This window comes from Mus caroli, unplaced genomic scaffold (assembly GCF_978045245.1).
Source record: "Mus caroli unplaced genomic scaffold, Mus_caroli_1 scaffold_1, whole genome shotgun sequence".
NCBI lineage: Eukaryota > Metazoa > Chordata > Mammalia > Rodentia > Muridae > Mus > Mus caroli.
Genome location: NW_028227256.1, coordinates 116,185,957 through 116,204,902, shown reverse-complemented (window position 1 = coordinate 116,204,902; position 18,946 = coordinate 116,185,957). Strand labels below are relative to the sequence as shown.

The 18,946-nt window shown below is 37.1% G+C and overlaps 1 protein-coding gene across 3 annotated transcripts in view; it reads left to right on the top strand.

The window, feature by feature from the left end:
- Positions 1–18,946, top strand: part of Ptpn4 (protein tyrosine phosphatase non-receptor type 4) — a 189,483-nt gene that overhangs the window by 137,893 nt on the left and 32,644 nt on the right. For 2 of the 3 annotated variants that reach the window (XM_085840534.1, XM_085840532.1), the window contains exons 16-23: positions 3,267–3,365; positions 9,750–9,909; positions 10,842–10,925; positions 11,014–11,070; positions 11,502–11,658; positions 14,327–14,493; positions 16,165–16,255; positions 16,419–16,480. In XM_085840534.1, the coding sequence (XP_085696660.1) occupies positions 3,267–3,365; positions 9,750–9,909; positions 10,842–10,925; positions 11,014–11,070; positions 11,502–11,658; positions 14,327–14,493; positions 16,165–16,255; positions 16,419–16,480 (877 nt within the window). The remainder of the gene's footprint in view (positions 1–3,266; positions 3,366–9,749; positions 9,910–10,841; positions 10,926–11,013; positions 11,071–11,501; positions 11,659–14,326; positions 14,494–16,164; positions 16,256–16,418; positions 16,481–18,946) is intronic. The other variant, XM_085840540.1, reaches the window with a different exon arrangement.

Here is an 18,946-nt window from a genome sequence, read left to right as displayed (position 1 = left end):
AAATAGCTAAACAGTATTCTATTGTGTAATAGAATGGACCACATTTTCTTTATCCATTCTTCCATTGAGGAATATCTTAAGTTGTTTCCTGTTTCTGGCTATTATGAATAAAGCTGCTGTAAACATAGCTAAACAAATCAGGATCAATCTTTAAGAAAGAGCATGTCTTAGATTAAGGGGTAAAAGAGAGATGAAGAGGTCAGTGAAGTGTTATAGATATTCTGGGAAAACATGACAGTCTATATCAGCTGTGGTTTTCCTTAGGCCAAACAATACTAGCTATGCTGCTGAGACATATAAAAGTCTAGCCTTGGCCAGGCGTGGTGGTCCATGCCTTTAATCCCAATACTGGGGAGGCAGAGGCAGGTGGATTTCTGAGTTCCAGGCCAGCCTGGTTTACAAAGTGAGTTCCAGGACAGTCAGGGCTATACAGAGAAACCCTGTTTTTTTTTGGGGGGGGGGGGGTTGGGAGGGGGGTCTAGTCTTGGTAACATTTTTTAAAGGAATGTTACACACATTTATATGTATGTGTGTATATTCTTTTGTGTATATGCATATATAGATATATACAATGATACTTGTAAAAACTGAGTTGATAGGATTGATAAAAAATGATTGTTTTGAGGAGCTGGAGAGATGGCTCAGCAGTTAAGAGTACTGACTGCTCTTCTGGAGGTCCTGAGTTCAAATCCCAGCAATGATGTGGTGGCTCACAACCATCTGTAAAGAGATTGGATGCCCTTAATAAATAAATCTTTAAAAAAAAGGAAATTGACTGTTTTATTGCCTTTAAAATTATAACTAATTCTTTTGTTGGGGGCTGACAATTTTATCTTCTGAATTTTGAAACTTTAAAAGTAAGAAGTAAATCTCAAGAGCTAACTAAACAGTTCTGGTTTTGTATATTAATTACATCCTTGAAAGATTTAATGTATTTTCTAAGTTGCCTATTTAAGTGATTCTTAACACTAATTAGTGTTTTTAGTTTCTTTTGTATAACTGTGGCCAGATACTTGAGAGAACCACTTACAAGGGAAAAAGATGTGTTTTAGTTTATAGTTTCATAATCTTGACTCCTGGCTGTTGATTCTGGGCCTGTCACAATGGAATACTGTTCATCAGCTAAATAAAGGACAACATTATGGCAGCAAGAGACTACTTAACTCAGAGAGAAAAGCAGAAGGGACAGGGACTAGGCAGTCACCAAGGATCTACCCACAGTAACTACTTTGTGCACGTATGTCTTACCTGTTAAGTTTCCACAACCTCCCAACCTATGACCTCAAAGTAGAAACTCCGTATTTAACACCTGAACTGAAAGGAGTATTTCATGTCCAAACTATAAAAGTCATCTGTGTAATACAATGTTTACTTTTAAGTTCTCTCAGCATCAGTATAAATTAGCCAGAGTTAAGAAGCCTAAGTTTTAAGCTAAAACTTATTTAAGTAAATAAGATTAAATGACTGGTAATAGCAGGACTGGCACTATTTCTGTTGGTGTATATTTTAGAAAATGCAAGTCTTTCCTAGAACTACCCTTTATGACCCAGGTTTATATTAATGTCTGTTTCAGAGGATAGCAGATTAGCAAACAGGCTTGGGTGTCAGTTCTTACAAAATTCCTACCTTTTGTTTGAGATAGCACTAGGGGGGAATTTATGTGGCTTGGAATGCAGAAAATATCAGTTATCTCTTGCTTTTTTCCAGTGCTTAGCAGTTGATGATACATATACATTCTTTCCAGAGTGTCTAATTTTCATTCTCAAAATGTCCATACCATATGTAATTTTCAAAATATACTCATAAACATGTTTTCAAAACAATTAAATAGACCAAATATGTCTTGGCCAAAATTGAACAACCTCTGAATTTACAAGCACTATCCAGGACAGTGATTACTAATCAGAAGTACAATAGGGGAAAAAAATTCAGCAGCTTTTCAACAGTACACATTTAATTAAGTATTCTAATACATAGAAGTGTGGACTTAGCAGTTTTTGCAAAATATCTCATATACACATAACTGAACACTGATACCATCATGGCCAGGTATAACCATGCATATATTCCTTAATAACTGTGCTTCAGTTGGTTCTGTCCTGTATTTTGGCCAGATCAATATACAAGAAGTTTCTCTGACTCTATTGCCATCTGATTTCAGCCTCACACAACTGTTTTTTCCCCAAGCCCCTGGTTTTGAGGTGAAGTCCCTTTTATGTAAACAAACAACTGTTTGCAAGGCCAAAAGTTCAGGGGCCATGTAATACCCACTTTTTATACATGCATAAGGTTCTATCAAAGGATGTCTGTTTTGATTTGCCTTCATACCAAGTCTGCCATAGTTCAGGAGAGTATTCAGGATCATAGGAATATTTCCCTGGACTAACAGTGCTTGAATACATTAGCCCTTTGTCTTAGTCAGGGTTTCTATTCCTGCACAAAACATCATGACCAAGAAGCAAGTTGGGGAGTAAAGGGTTTATTTGGCTTACACTTCCATACTGCTGTTCATCACCAAGGAAGTCAGGACTGGAACTCAAGCAGGGCAGGAAGCAGGAGCTGATGCAGAGGCCATGGAGGGATGTTCTTTACTGGCTTGCTTCCCCTGGCTTGCTCAGCCTGCTCTCTTATAGAACCCAAGACTACCAACCCGGAGATGGCACCACCCACAAGGGGTCTTTCCCCCTTGATCAGTAATTGAGGAAATACCTTACAGTTGGATCTCATGGAGGCACTTCCCCAACTGAAGCTCCTGTCTCTGGGATAACTCCAGTTTTGTCAAGCTGACACACAACTAGCCAGTCCACCCTTTGGAACTTGTCTTCTTGGCAGTTAAAAGGGACAGAATGAAAACTGGGGCATGTGGGGTAAGTGGTCCCGGGCCATGAAGACAGATCTTAGGAAAGAGACTTAGAGATGCTCTCTGAAGGGCTTTACACAGACACTTAGGTGATTGGCTGACACTGTGCATTTACTTCACTTAATTAGATTTATGCCATTCTAGAAACTTTCATCCCTCCCTCCCTTCCTCCCTCCCTCCCTTTCTTTTTTTTTTTTTACAAGAATCTAACAAATCTAACAAGTGTTCAATTTTATTTTTACTTTGTACTCTACACTGATTCAGGTAGTAATTTAAATTTGAACCTTATATTGATGCAGGCCTTGATTTTTAAAACAAACTTTATTGACTAAACTATACAGAATATACAATTAGTCATAAGTCTGTCACTAAGTTCTTTTCATTTTCTTTTCACTTAAAATAAAAGGACTTGTGCCAGAAACATGGATGAGTGGATAGAAGATACTGTCGACAAAACTAATAATCTGAATTTAGACCTCATATACTACACAGTAGAAGGAGAGAAGTGAGTCTATCAACTGTCTACTAGCTGCACATTTGCTAGGACATAGAAACGCAAGTGTGCCAACATTTCCACAAAAATAAATACATGTAATAAAAATGAAAATTGACCTATAGACTATTATTCAACTCCTTATTTATATCCCAATGTTAAATTTTCTTTTTCTTTTTTTAGTGTTGACCTTATAACTTTATTTTGTTGTTTTAATGGAAATAATCATTTTCTGTCTTTCTCTTTTTCTCTCTCCCCCCAACCCCCGTTTTTTGTTGTTGTTGCTATTGTTTTTCTTTATACAGGGTTCAATGTAGCCCAAGCTGCCTTGAACTCACTGTGTAGCCAAGGATGAATTTGAATTTATGATCTTCCAGCCTCTGTGTCCCTGAGTATTGGCATTCTCAGTATGTACCTCCATGTTAGGCTCCCTGTCTCCTCCTGTTAGTAGGAGAATGCCTTTGACTTGTTTACTTATTTCTTTTCTTTCTTTTTTTTTTATTACTTTTTTTTTTTTTTTTACAGTTTTGTCATTTCCCACCTCCCAGTCCTTCCTCCCATTCCTCCTCATCCCATTCCTCCTCCCCTGTCTCCAAGAGGATGCCTCCAACCCCAAAGGCCCACCTATTCCCTGGGTCCTCAGGTCTCCAGAGGGTTAGGCACATCTTCTCTCACTGAGGCCAGACCAGGTAATCCTATGCTGTATATGTGTCAGGGGCCTCAGACCACCTCCCATATACTGCCTGATTGGCAGCTTAATGTCTGAGAGATCTCAGAGGTCTGGGTTAGTTGAGATTGCTTGTCTTCCTATGGGGCCCATCCTCCTCCTCAGCTTCTTCCAGCCTTCCCCAGTCTCTTCTCCATTTTTTGTCCCTACATTTCTTTTAGATAGGAACAATTCTGGGTTCAAGCTTTTTACTGTGGAATGGCAACCCATCCCTCTACTTGATACCCCATCTTTCTACTGGAGGTAGACTCTAGGAGTTCTCTCTCCCCAATGTTGGTCATTTCATTTAAGTTGTTAGTGTAGAATCTCTCCAATTTCTTTATGAGGCCTCTTAGTGCTCTGAATTTTCCTTTTAGCACTGCTTTCATTGTGTCCCATAAGTTTGGGTATGCTATGTCATCATTTTTTATTGAATTCCAGGAAGTCTTTAATTTCGTTCTTTATTTCTTCCCTGACCAAGTTATCATTGAGGAGAGAGTTGTTCAGTTTCCATGGGTGTTTGGGTTTTCTGTTGTTTTTGTTGTGATTGGACACCAGCCTTAGGCCTTGGTGATCTGATAAGATAAATGGGTGTCTCTGTCTGGAGCCTGCCTCCTGTGTCCCTGGGTCACTGCAGGTCTCCTGGGAGGCCTTAAGACTTGTGGTGTCTTCAGAGGGGTAGGAATGATCTGCCCCAAGCAAAGCACAGGACAGCAAAGCACAGGACAGAAGGGAGGTGAGACTTGAGCAGAGGGGATAGGTCCTGAGTCTGCTGGGCTCCTCGGGGCTTCAAAGTCCTGAGGTTATTTGGGTGGGTCCCTTACCTGTTGACCTGGATGCAGCACATCTCTTGGAATGGCCTTCAGACAGCAAGGTCTTTGGAGGGGCAGACACGTTGATCTGCCCATGGGGAAGGCACACATCATGATGATTTTTTTTCTTAGAAACTTCGTTGTGAAGCCATTAAGTCACACTACCCAGTTTTTTGGGTTTTTTTTTGTTTTTGTTTTTTATTTATTGATTGATTGATTATATGTAAGTACACTGTAGCTGTCTTCAGACACTCCAGAAGAGGGAGTCAGATCTCCTTACGGATGGTTGTGAGCCACCATGTGGTTGCTGGGATTTGAACTCCGGACCTTCGGAAGAGCAGTCGGGTGCTCTTACCCACTGAGCCATCTCACCAACCCCCACACTACCCAGTTTTAAACCCCTCTTTCTCCCTCTCCCTCAAACTATTGGTTTTCTAGCAGGCATCTTCTGAAGAAGTTCTTGTCTCTACTGCTAAGGGAAAGAATATATCAAAGGTCACTCTAGCCATTTCTGTTATCTTGGATTACATTGTGCTGTGATAGCAATTAAGTCTTACTTACATAATAGGAATGTTTGCTACTGTTATCACTATGTTCAGAATCATCACTTGTGACTCTTTTCTGTATTATCTTCATACCAGGACTTGAAGTGACAAGTCTCTGGCCAAGATAGAAGATTCATAATATATCATGAACTATTTCTTAAAGCTTCCTTTTTAGAGATAGCACATGCTACTCAATCCATGTTTTACCCACCAGACAAGTCATATGTGTAAGCCTGATGTCATCCCTGAAGAAAGGTAAAGGGTATTTAAAATGATAATACTATCGAGGCAACTATTATCAGTACTCCAAAGTAAGACAGCTCTGTCCTTGAGTATCAAAGCCATGTACCCTTACACATCAACTTTCCTGCCTTTGTGCAAAGAGGCAGTAACCCTTTTTTCACTCAATGATATCCTGCCATCTCAGAGATATAATAGCTCAATAATGGCTTAATGGTCAGTATTTTCATGAAAACTGTTTTCAGTTCTAGAAAGATGCTTCACCTCAGAACACTTAACTGCTCTTGTACAAGCCCCAGATTCAGTTCCCAGCACTCAAATGAAAGCTCATAATTATAACTGAAGTACCAGAGAATCCAGTTCTAGCACTAGGCATGCATTTGGTATATAGACATACATGCAGATAAAACACTTACACACATAAAAAGTAGAATAATACATTTTAACAGAATTTTTTAAGGGTAAACACCTTTAATATACCTTTAACTAAACCACAGCATGCAGGAAACAGAAGCAGGCAGATCTCTCTGTTGAGTTCAAGGACAGTCTGGTCTACAGAGTGAGTTCCAGGAAAACCAGGACTATACAGTGCAAACCTGTCTTTAAAAAAAAAAAAAGAAAACAATAAATGAGGAAAATACCTAATAAAAATTCTTTAAAAAACCAAACAAAAAAAAAGCCAGTCATTTTTATCAAGCTAGTAAACCTGTAAATGCACAGGTAAAAGACTGAATCTAGTTCTCTTGGTCTTGCTCAGTTCAAAATCAACTCAGAAAGCACGGATAACCTTAATGGAAGACCAGACCTAATAGAGGATGACATATGGGAAGTACTGCAAGACAGCAGTGTGGACAGCAATCTTTTGAGTAGCACTCCAGTAGTTCAGGAAAAGGACAGCCAAAATTCACACATGGAATTACATCACATTATGAGGTCTACACAGCAAATGAAACAATTTCCAGAGAAGAAAGACAGCATGCAGGGTAGGAGTAATATCTTTGCAGATATTCATTGAATTGATTAGCATCTTGAACTTGTCAGGAACTTGAAAAACTTAACAACAAAGGAAGAAGTAATCCAGTAATGAGTGGGCAGATAAACTGATCAAATAGTTCTCAAAAAGAAGGACAGGCCTGTGAGACCCCTGCCTCTTTTCACTCTTGATCATCATCTAACCAGGCAGGAGCCTGCTCTAAAATAGTTAGTTACATTGTGCCGGGTAGGAGTGGCTCACGCCTTTAATCCCAGCACTTGGGAGGCAGAGGCAGAGGCAGGTGGATTTCCGAGGTCAGCCTTGTCTACAGAGTGGGTTCCAGGACAGCCAGGGCTACACAGAGAAACCCTGTCTCAAAAAACCAAAACCAAGAAATAAAAAAAAATAAAAAGTTAAATTGCTACTTTAATTTTTTAAAAATTTTTATTAGATATTTTCTTCATTTACATTTTAAATGCTATCCTGAAAGTCCTCTTTACCCTCCCCCCTCCCTGCTCCCCAACCCACCCACTCCTGCTTCCTGGCCCTGGCAAAAATGACTGAGAAACATATGACAAAAATGTTCAATAACACATTTAGCCACCAGGGAAGTACAAACCAAAGCTCCATTGAGATTTCTTTTCATCCCATTCAGAATATGTATCATAAGAAAACAAACAGCTAGGCATGGTGATGCACACCTTTAACCCAGGCACTCAAGAGGCAGAGGCGGGACAGTCTGGTCTACAGAGTGGGTTCCAGGACGCCAGGGATACACAGAGAAACCCTGTCTCCAAAACCAAACGAACAAAGAACAAATGCTGACAGTGATGTCGAAGGTTGCATAAAAAGAATCCTTGTACACTGTTAATGGCTACAGAAATCAGAGTAGATGATCCTAAACAATGGAAATTATCATATGATCCATCTTTAATACTCCTAGGAATCGAAGTCATCATGCACTAATGATAACTACTTACCCATCTTTACTAGGGGTATTCACAATAGCTAAGTTATGGAATCAGCCAAGCTGCCAATCAGAATAATGGGTAAAGAAAATGTAGAAAAAGTTACAATGAAGTATTTATTATTCAGACATAAAAAAAATTGAAATCATGTTGTTTGCAGGGATTTGGATAGAACTAGAGATCATGATGTTAAATAAGCCAGACTCAGAAAAACTGTGTTTTCCGTAATGGGTGGAATATAAATATAAAGGGGGGTTATTGAGAAACAGATCAGCAAGGAGAACCTAAGGACAGAAAAGGATAGTGGAGATCAAACGTGAGAAAAGTGCATAACATGCACAGCATATGTCAGAATGCCATATCAACAGTTTATCCAATTCATTCTTTGCAATAATCTATGCTAATTTTAAAAATGAGAAAAATATTCTGTTCCTATTGACCTTCTCCCAAGATCATTTTCACGGATGCCAGCATAGTAGGGTAGGAGTTGAACCACGGGTTCTCCCTTCTGGCTTTTGTGGAAATAGACTGTTTGCTTTTAAAAGTTACAATTTCTACCTTGAAGTCCCTCCTGAATACCTAACTATAAATTACCATTGCCACAAATAAAGGGTTATGTTTTTCAATACTTTTAAATTGTTGTTTTCTCACCTTAGCACCTGGCAGGATTCCATGTACTTTTGTCTCTACCATGATTAATTCCATATTCTAAAGTCTGTCACATGCTTGTATTTATTAATCTCAAGAACCATTGTGAAAGAGGACAATCATTTAAGCTCATTCGACTATACCTACCAGGCAGGATTTCTTTTGTTGTTGTTCAACACCCAACTCTGAGGGTTTTTCTTCTCTTTTTGATATTATAAGTATACCATTTCCCCTGTTGTCCCTAAAACCTTCCTACATTCCCTTACTTGTTCTCTTCCAAATTCCTGGCCATTTTTTCATTAATTGTTGTTAAATCTATGCATTCATACATACATGTATGCACATTTGTACATATTTGCACATATATACATGTGTGTGTGTGTTCATATATATTTCTAAATATAGCCTGCACTGTCTGTTCCTGGTTTCTATGCTTTCAAGGCTGGCCTGACCATTGGTATTGGATAACTAATTGGCATACCATTGGTTTGCCATAGTTATCTGTAGATCTATGTGTAAAGTTCAGGCCTTGTAAAGTTAAAAGCCAAACAAAACAAAATTGATGTGCATGATTCAGAAAGACCCATTGTAATGTTTTTAAAAGTTTAGGCCTTGGCAAGCTTTTCTCTATCTATTCTGAATGTCTCTTCTTGTTTACCTCCTGTGTAGGTTGCCATGTTGGTGAGATTTTATGTGTTTGTTTTCTGATATTACTAGGAGGTACAGTCTCACAGGAAATGCTCTGATTCTCTTTGACTCTTTCCACCCCCTCTTCTCCAATGCTTCCTGAGCCTTAAGTGCAGGAATTATTATGTAGCTGTATCTGTTGGGATTAGATTCTTCAACTCTGTATTTTGATTGGTTTAGTTTTTCTGTAATAGTCTTTATCTGTTGGAAAGAGTTCCATGATGGTGGATGAGAACTACACTTACCTGTGGGTATAAGGACAAATATTGAGAATGTAGTTAGGGAGTGTGCTAGTTTACTGTTGTTGTGGTTGTTGGTTCTTCTCCATGATCCACGAGTTCACTGTCCCTGGGTTTTTAGTACCAGGCATGAATTTTCTTGTTGAGTAGATCTTAAGTCCAATTATAGAGCTGTTGGTTACCACTAAGGTCTGTGTGCCACCCCTTTACAGTTGTGGTGCCTTGCTGGTGACTGTAGCTCACAGGTGCTGTAGCTAGGTAGGACTGTTGGTTGTCTTCGTCCTTTGGAAGCTTGCTTTCTCATAGGATGAAAGCTGCTCCTCCTCAGTTTGTAGCAAATTCATATCTTCATAGGAATGTCTTTAAGGTATTCTATAACTGTTGATTTGAGTTTAAAAAACAGGTTTACTTCTTTAAAGATAATTTTTTTATTAAAGCATTTCCAAGTAAATGCAACAGTTAAAAAGTCTCTACACATTAGACATAGTTGGTATCTGGTGCTTTACCTAATTTAGAATAAGGTATTTCCAGCAGATGACGTCTAAAAATACTTACTTCTCACTGCTTTTCTTACCTAGATCACAAGAGACCCCTGAAGATGGGCAGCCACCAGCTTTACCACCCAAACAATCGAAGAAAAATAGCTGGAACCAAATTCATTTTTCAAACTCTCAGCAAGATCTAGTCACCCATACTAATGATTCCTTTGATGTGCCCTCTTCCCCTGAAAAGTCCACTGTAAGTAGCTTTGCTTAAGAATATACTGTGCTCCTAAAAAGCACAGTCACATGCAGATATGTTTCAGGAAATTTAAAGTAACATTAGAACATGAAATAAGATGCAAAGGGTAGACTCCATAAGATGCATCAGCACTTCGTGTTGGAAGTCTCTAGTGATTACTGTGCTCCCTGCGTTTTCATTTATTTCCTCAGAGTTCCTCCCATTACCAAAAGTCTAAAGCATTCTGTTTTCTTATGGCTACTGTTCCACCACAATAGGTTTAATCAAAAGAGATCAGAATTCTTGCCAAAAATGGCAACTTTAGTACTAACTCTATGTGATGTTTATGTGTCTCTTCTTGCATATATTTATGGTTACTGAACTTGTATTTTCATGGTAGTGGTTATATTTTTAAAAACACAATATAGGGAATCATCAAGAAATGTATGTTGTTATCTAAATAAAGGCTCTAGAAACTGAGCCCTCACCAAATTATAAGAATTAGGAGATGAAGGGAGACTGAGACTATGCAGCAAAAAGGTAGAAGGAAAAGTGGCAACAAGGTATAATGAAGGAGCCACATAGAAAGGGAGCACAGTAGTCCAGTGCTACAGGTAATTCAAGTAAGACCGGGATTGACACATGATACTGGATTTAGTCATGGGAAAATATTTGTTGTCGTTAGTTTAGTTATGGAATGGTGGGGGTGAAAACCTGACTGGTATTAAATAGAGTTAGAGGAAAGGGAGATGGCAACTTCACATTTGCCAGTGTTCTTCCAATAGAATGGAAGGAGGAATGAGAGAATGTGTATGGAAGTTATTGGGCAAAGAAACTATTTTCCTCACAACTAACATTTTCTTAGGATATTAATTCTTTATATACCATAGGTCATACAACCAGATAAATCCTATAATTTATATTCTGAAATTTATTTTTGTCTTCTCAAGCCTAATGGTGGCATTCCACATGATAACCTTGTTCTAATCAAAATGAAACCTGATGAAAATGGAAGGTTTGGATTCAATGTAAAGGTAATCCAGAACGAATGTCATATTTAGTTTTTATATTACAATGTTCTTCTTTTGGTAGTCTTTGACGTTTTATTTTACTATTTTCCAGGGAGGATATGATCAAAAGATGCCTGTAATTGTGTCCCGGGTAGCACCAGGAACACCTGTAAGTTATCCCACATTTTATCTAATCATGTTTCTAAGAATATACACTTAAGGGTCAGGTGTGATGATTACCTGAATCTTTCTGGACATAATAGGCCATGAAGAAGGAATTTAAATTTTCAGTGAAGTTGTAAAACAAAATATGGTGTTCAAAAGAAAACTTCATTTCTGCTTTTTCAAGTAAAAGAGATTGATAGATTGTGTGTGTGTGTGTGTGTGAGTGTGAGTGTGTGTGAACTAGAGGCTGATGACTTCCTCAGTCACTCTCTACCTTATTATTTTACTTTTTGAGATGATATCCATTTTCCTACCCTTGTATGCATGCTTTTCTATATGTAATTTTAATTATCTTTCTATACAATGTAAAGAGTAAGTTTTATATTTTCAGGATGCTGGGCACCTATTTGAACACTTATCTACATTATATTACAGGCTGACCTCTGCGTCCCTCGATTGAATGAAGGGGACCAAGTGGTACTAATAAATGGTCGGGACATTGCAGAACATACCCATGATCAAGTAGTCTTGTTTATTAAAGCTAGCTGTGAGAAACATTCTGGGGAACTCGTGCTCCTAGTCCGACCTAATGGTAAGTAGTCTGTGTAGCATTGAGGATTTGTCCTCATTTGTTGCTGTTTACTCCTGGACACAGCAGCCAGAGTCAGCATCTATACACGTCATGTCAGTTTCCTCTTCAAACCACAGTGCTGTCTGTCATAATCGGAGAAAAACAATCCAAAATCTTAGCTTGCCTGTCTTCTAGTCACACTTTCTTTCAACTCTGATGTACAGTGGAGTCATTACTGTTTCCCCAAATCTTCAACCTGACATAACTTTCAGGTCTGTGGACTTGTGTTTCCTCTGCTCTGCAGCAAACAGTTCTTTTTTTTTTTTTTTGTAACTCATGTCTTTCCTTCATTCAAAAAATTTTTTTTCTGCTTATTTTACCATACTTATAGTGGCCTCTCTCTTCAACCATTCTAAGAATAGTATAGTCAGTGAATATTTGTTTAATGAATAAATAAACTCCCTGTTGTGCTTCTAGAAAATTCCAAAACAAACTCTAATTAAACAAAGAAAGATACTGTTAACTATATTTTGTGTAGGTGGTACCCTCTTGACTAATTATGTCAAACTCTTATCTGGGCATATACTACTAGCATTATCTGCATTTACATTCACTATAGCACTATTCTCAGTACACAACTTATACACCCTGCTGTGTCTGTCCGCAGAGTCTTGTATCTTAAAAGAATGAATGTGGCCAGGCAGTGGTGATGCACGCCTTTACTCCCAGCACTTGGGAGACAGAGGCAGGCAGATTTCTGAGTTCAAGGCCAGCCTGGTCTACAGAGTGAGCTCCAGGACAGCCAGGGCTATACAGAGAAACCCTGTCTTGAAAAAACAAAAAACAAAACAAAACAAAAAAGGCATGAATGTAGAAGGAGTCTTTATTACAGAAGAGACACAGCAGGAGTGTTGTGGATGTGATTCAGGTCTGTTGTATTCATGAATGAGAATGCTACAGTGAGATGTTGCTTAGAGAAAAGAAAAATTCCCTTTTTATATTTTTCAAAGGAAGCATCTTATTTTCTGTATTTTCTCTTATTATCCATGTATAATACTGAATTGGCTTTCTAAGAATGTTAACCAGGCATTAACAGACATTCATTTTGATTCTGAGGAACTTGTTTGTTTAGGCTTCATACTGTCTGTTTTGTGTCACAGCTGCAATTTTATACCAACAGCAATCTCTCAGTTTGGCTTTTCTGTCCTCTTCTGATAATAGCTCCTGTGGCACTCAGTGACGATAGTCAGTAGCTGTTGGGATTTTCTTTGTACCTAAGCTGCTGTGTATGTTTTTACTTAATCCTCAGAGCCACCAAATATGATAGGTACATTCCTCTCATTTTAGAGTTGAAAATACTTTCAAAGACTATTTCCTGTTTATAGATTCATAATGGGCACCGAGCCAGAATATAAACAAAAGCCTTTTTGCACTTTCAGATGTTTCTTTTATATTTTAAAACTGAAGAGGAACCCAGCTAGGGCCCTGTAAAGAATTATTCTAGATGGAGACCTCCACTCATTTTCAGTGTGGACTTTGTCACATTTTTTTTTTTCTCTCAAGTATAGTACATGATGTTTCCTAATCCAGCAAGATGGCTGAGAGGAGGCAGTCGTTTGCAGAGAATATAGGTTTACATATGGATGAACCATTCATTTGTGTGTTAATAGAGCTCATGTTAAACAATAAAGTTAAGGAGCTGGATATGGCTCAGCAATTACAAGCACTTGATGTATTTACAAAGGACCAGAGTTTGACTTCCAGTATCCTCATGGTGATTCACAGTGGTCTGTAACTCTAGTTCCAGGTTATCTAATACCTCCTCCTGGCATTCATAGGCACCAGACATGTACTTGTTTTACATACACACATTCAAGCAAAACGCCCATACATGTAAAATTGAAGTGGAGCTAAGAGGGAAAATAAATAAGGATAAGTTGTAGGCCCAGCATCTAAGAGCTGAGCTCTCTTGTACTAACTTGAGCATGAGAGATGCTTAGTGACTAGGGGGTGAGGGAACATGGGGCTGATTTATTCAGCTTTTGTTCATTTATCATATGATCAAAGCCAGCATATCTTTACACATAATGCTGTATAGACTTCTGTCTATGCCATTGATCCATTTCCTAGAAATTAAGGGCATGTCTATTCAGATCTCCAGCTCAAAATGCCTCATTTTCTCTATTTTTGTAAGTATTTATTAACTCTGTGTGTGTGTCTGTGTCTGTGTCTCTGTCTGTCTGTCTGTATCTGCATGCTCATGATCACACATTTGAACACTCCTGTGTGTGTTCATGCTTGTCCCATGAGCCCAGGATCCCAAGAATGTCAGAAAAGGGCATTTATCCATTGGAACTGGAATTACAGGAGGTTGTGAATTGCCAGGTGGATGTTGGTAACTGGGCCTAGGTCCTCTTCAAGAGCAGAAAGTGCTCTTAACTGCTTTAGTCCTGCCTCATTTTCTTAATGTGTCTTCAGATATTAAGTATATAGATGGATAAAGAACCCTTCTTTTTTCCAAAGGAATAGCAACCCCCATAGCCTTTCAACCCCACAGTCATTCTTGTTTCCTACACAAAGGCAGCAATCAGATATAATGCAATTATTAGTTATTGAATCTATAGAATATATCTGTCAATTTCTTACTGAATTCTATTAAGATTCTTACTGTGCTTTTTGTTTATTTTAGCTGTATATGATGTAGTAGAAGAAAAACTAGAAAGTGAACCAGACTTCCAGTATATTCCTGAGAAAACCCCACTAGATAGTGTCCATCAAGATGACCATTCCTTGCGGGAATCAATGATCCAGCTAGCTGAGGGGCTTATAACTGGAACAGTACTGGCACAGTTTGATGTAAGTAATAACATTTATATTAAATCAGTATTTGCTAAATAGTTTGAGGGTTGTTTAGGGCCTAATCTACTGTGCATGATGATTTATAAGGTAAAATTATAGGCTTAGAATTTGTTAGCATGAAGAATTTTAAAATGTAGTTTTAAAAAATTATTCCCACAATACTGGTTATGACTATATAAATAAGATTTTTTAAAAGATCTATTTGCTTATTTATTTATTTATTTATTTATTTATTTATTAATATGTAAGTACACTATAGCTGTCTCAGACACCCTAGAAGAGGGCATCAAATCTCATTACAGATGGTTGTGAGCCACCATGTGGTTGCTGGGATTTGAACTCAGGACCTTCAGAAAAGCAGTCAGTACTCTTAATTGCTGAGCCATCTCTCCAGCCCAAATAAGTTTATTTTTAAAAGAAGAATAAAAGCTAGGCAGGAAGATGTTGTTCAGTTCAAGATGAGCCCAGAACAATGAGTTACGGGCCAATCTAAGCTATACAATGAGATCCCTCTCAAAATATATAAAAGTAGTAAAAGTAAACACATTTCATATGTTTTTTCATGTAATTTACTAGTTTTTTTTTTTTTAATGGAAACTACAAGATAAGAGTATTGTCTTATAAATTCAAAGCTTGTGAAAAGCCAAATGTCACAGCACATATCATTTGTAATACTGGGTATCATAGTTTTACAATTTTCCATGTGTTTGGGGCCATCCTTAACTATATGTAGTAAAGTCCTTGTATTAAAAAATAAGTAAAATAAGAATAAGCAAAAGATAAGAATATGACTTGTATTTAAAATTCATAATTTGTAATGTTTAATCTTTTTCTAATTTTTTTGTCTGTATAGTCTTATAACCTCTGAGATCATTATTTCAGATGAACAAGAATGCTTCTTGATTGATAATCCCACCCCCACATACCCCCCACACCCCCTGAGACAGGGTCTTTCCCTGTAATGCTAGCACTTTCTGTGTAGCCCTAGCTATTCTGGGACTCAGCCTGTAGTCACCTGCATGTGCCCTAAGTACTGGGTTAGAGCTGTGCACTATGTTTGCCTGGCATGGCTGTAGTCTCTATTTTGATTTGTGAGTATATAGTAAACTTGAAAGTCTAGATTTAAGCCAGACATGTCCAGCCTGTGGTCCACAGGTTGCATATATCCAAGATAGTTATAAATCTGGTCCAACACATTTGTAGATGGTAATATTTTGTCATAATGATCTTAATTTGTTTATCTTTAATAAAACCAGGAATTTCCCCACGTGTTTTTAAATAATGATGGCTATATACAAATATGTTGTATATAAATGCTTATAATAATAAAACATGTTAAGACATGCATCCATTCTTTTTTGAAAATGTCTCAGTGTACCTTTGAACACTTTCAAACTAAAATAAAGCCAAATGTTCTTTGTAGACTTGCTATTGAAATACTTTAGTGAGCAAAATTGTTTTCAAACGTTTCAAATAATCATAGATGCGTATTGCATGTCAGAAATTACCAAGCAGACTATAGCTCTGGGTCAGCATGTGACTGTTCTGAAAAGTATCATGGTATGCATGGAGTATGGAGGGTTTCCATTGGAATAGAAACAAGTCTGCTAAAACAAAGCAGAACTGTTGATGGCTTATCAGACGGTTTCTGTTTGTTTGTTTTTAAAGCAACTCTATCGGAAAAAACCTGGAATGACAATGTCTTGTGCCAAATTACCTCAGAACATTTCCAAAAACAGATACAGAGATATTTCACCTTGTAAGTATCTATTAACTCTTACAATTATAAGCTTAGTATTTTAAATAAAACTTTATTAAATTTTTATGACTAGAGTGTGTTTCATTAGTGGTATAGCTTTTGTGGTTTAATCCCAAGTATCAAAACAGAAAAGGAAACCATTGTTTCTTTTAATTTTTTTTAGATGATGCTACACGGGTCCTTTTAAAAGGTAATGAAGACTACATCAATGCAAACTATATAAATGTAAGTTTTTCCTTATGCCTTTGTTTTTGGGAGTAATTGAAAACCATTGAAAATTTGAATGTTAATTCCTTTTTATTGAAAGTCTAACCTTGATTCTTTGTGCAATTGATGAACTAGGTAATAGTGAATCACCATTACTAGAGCAAATAGGTAGTTAGGTGTTTATAAGTAAGTAGTCACATTTCATCAGCTAATCAATGCACAGCTTCATTTAAAGCTTTATTTAATAATAACATTGTTGTTTTGTTAACTTTGAATGCATAGCCAATAGCATTTGAAGTGTAACTCATGACTGAAAAAAGCTAATCTACATTCTCTCCATGGTGAATAACATTGCAACCTTCATGTACATAAGAACTCTATACAGCACTTCATCACTGTGATTGTAAATGGTGCAATTATCCTCAATAAACATGAAAATGTGAAGAATATGGTACTGCACAGTAATCGGGGCTGCATGTAGGCAGTATAAAAGGGGAATGAAACAGCTGCCTTTTGATGTCATCTGAAAAAAAATGCTTATCCAGTGACTCAGATGGTTTCTTCCTCAGTATGCCTAGACATAATCAACAAAGCCCGCCTCCTGTTTTGAAACTGCATAAGAACTTTAACAATTATGGAGCTAGAGAGATGGCAAAGCAGTTAAGCTTGCTGCATAATCATGAGGCCCTGTCTTCAAAGGAATAGGAAGAGGGTGTTATAAGTTGCCATACAGCTCCTCCTTTTGACCTTAGATAATGACTTGTGGAGTTGTTGTTTGTTTTTTTAAGCAAAGCCAGAATAATATTATGAAAGTTAGAAAAATAAGTATCACAGTTAAATGAAAGTTTAAACTTATAAAACAAAGTACAAATTTAAACTACATAAAAGTTCTACTGTTTATCTCTGAAAATGAAAGACCAAAAATTTGATGATAACATACACATGTATAGTTCTTTATCTGAAACCTTCAAGTATTCATTAGTATTGACAATTTTTAGATTTTTTTAAAGACTATTCAGTGCGTGTAGCAGTGCTATATAGGAAGTAAGTATTCCTAGCAGGTTATGGAATAGGGGCCCTTTAATTATTATACTGATACTATACAAATATTCTGAGTGGGATTAAGTCAAAGTCACATTTTGATGTCAAATGCTTTCAAGTAAAGTCACCTTTAAAATGCTTTCAAGTTAGGACAAGGTTCAAAACAGCAAAATCAGTTTTGCATTTCAGACTATTGGTCTTTTCAGAGCTATGGATAAGGGAATGTAGCTATATTGGCAAGTATCAATTAACTACATTCCTGTGTGTTGTTGGTTAAAATGTACACTGGTTTCTTTGTGGAGCAGTTTGGTATTGTTAGAAGTTGAGCTGTGAATACATTTGTATCCAGCATTTTCATTTCTTCCTGTTGACCTTATAGGTAGATATATTTTTTCCTTTGCCAAAAATGTCAGGTTTAGAGAATGGTAGGGCTCAGTTTACTTTGCTACTGGTAACAAACATTAACAATGCCTAAAATATATAAGTTACAGTATTTTTTTAAGAAGGGTCATTAACTGCTCTTCCTGAAGGTCCAGAGTTCAAATCCTAGCAATCACATGGTGGCTCACAACCACCTGTATTGAGATCTGACGCCCTCTTCTGGTGCATCTGAAGTCAGCTACAGTGCACTTATGTATAATAATAAATAAATCTTTGGACCAGAGTAAGCAGGGATTGAGCAAGCAGAGTTGACTGGAGCAAGTGGGACTGACCGGACCAGAGCGAGTAGAGGTCCTAAAAAAATTCAATTCCTAACAACCACATGAAGGCTCACAACCATCTGTACAGCTACAGTGTACTCACATAAATAAATAAATAAATCTTTTTTTTTTTTTTTAAAAAAAAGAAGGGTCATTAAAAGAAAGAAATTAGGTACTAATTTGGGTATTATCTTTCAAACAGTGGGATTCAGAACACCATACTCATTGTGCTACTCTTTTAAAATTGGTTTTATAGAAAAATAGTTGTTATATACAGACTATCTATGTGAAAGAGGTACTAGGAAGTAGAAAAACAAATTTACCCTCTGATAATAAATGGAAGCTGGTTTGGGAGGGAGACTTCAAGTTTCAAGTACCTTGGGTATTTTCTAAATTGCTATATGTAGGTATCAGCTTGTTGAAATCAACCTCAAATGTACAGTGGTGATTCCTCTATATTTATTGTCTTATTTCATTCTAAAAACAAACTTTAATATTATTCTAATGGTTCTTCATGAATTTTTCTTCCTTAGAAAATTTACCAATAAACTATTTATAGATACTTTAAAAAAATATTTTTACAAACTCTCTGTCTTTAAAACAAGGCCCTCTATAATGCTGCCTCTTAAGCCATAATAGTATGAGATATAGTGGTACATGCCTATAATAGTTCAGATGCTGGGCTACATAGTAAGACCTTGTTTCAAAGAAGAAGAAAATAAAGGAGGTAGTTTTTGGAAAA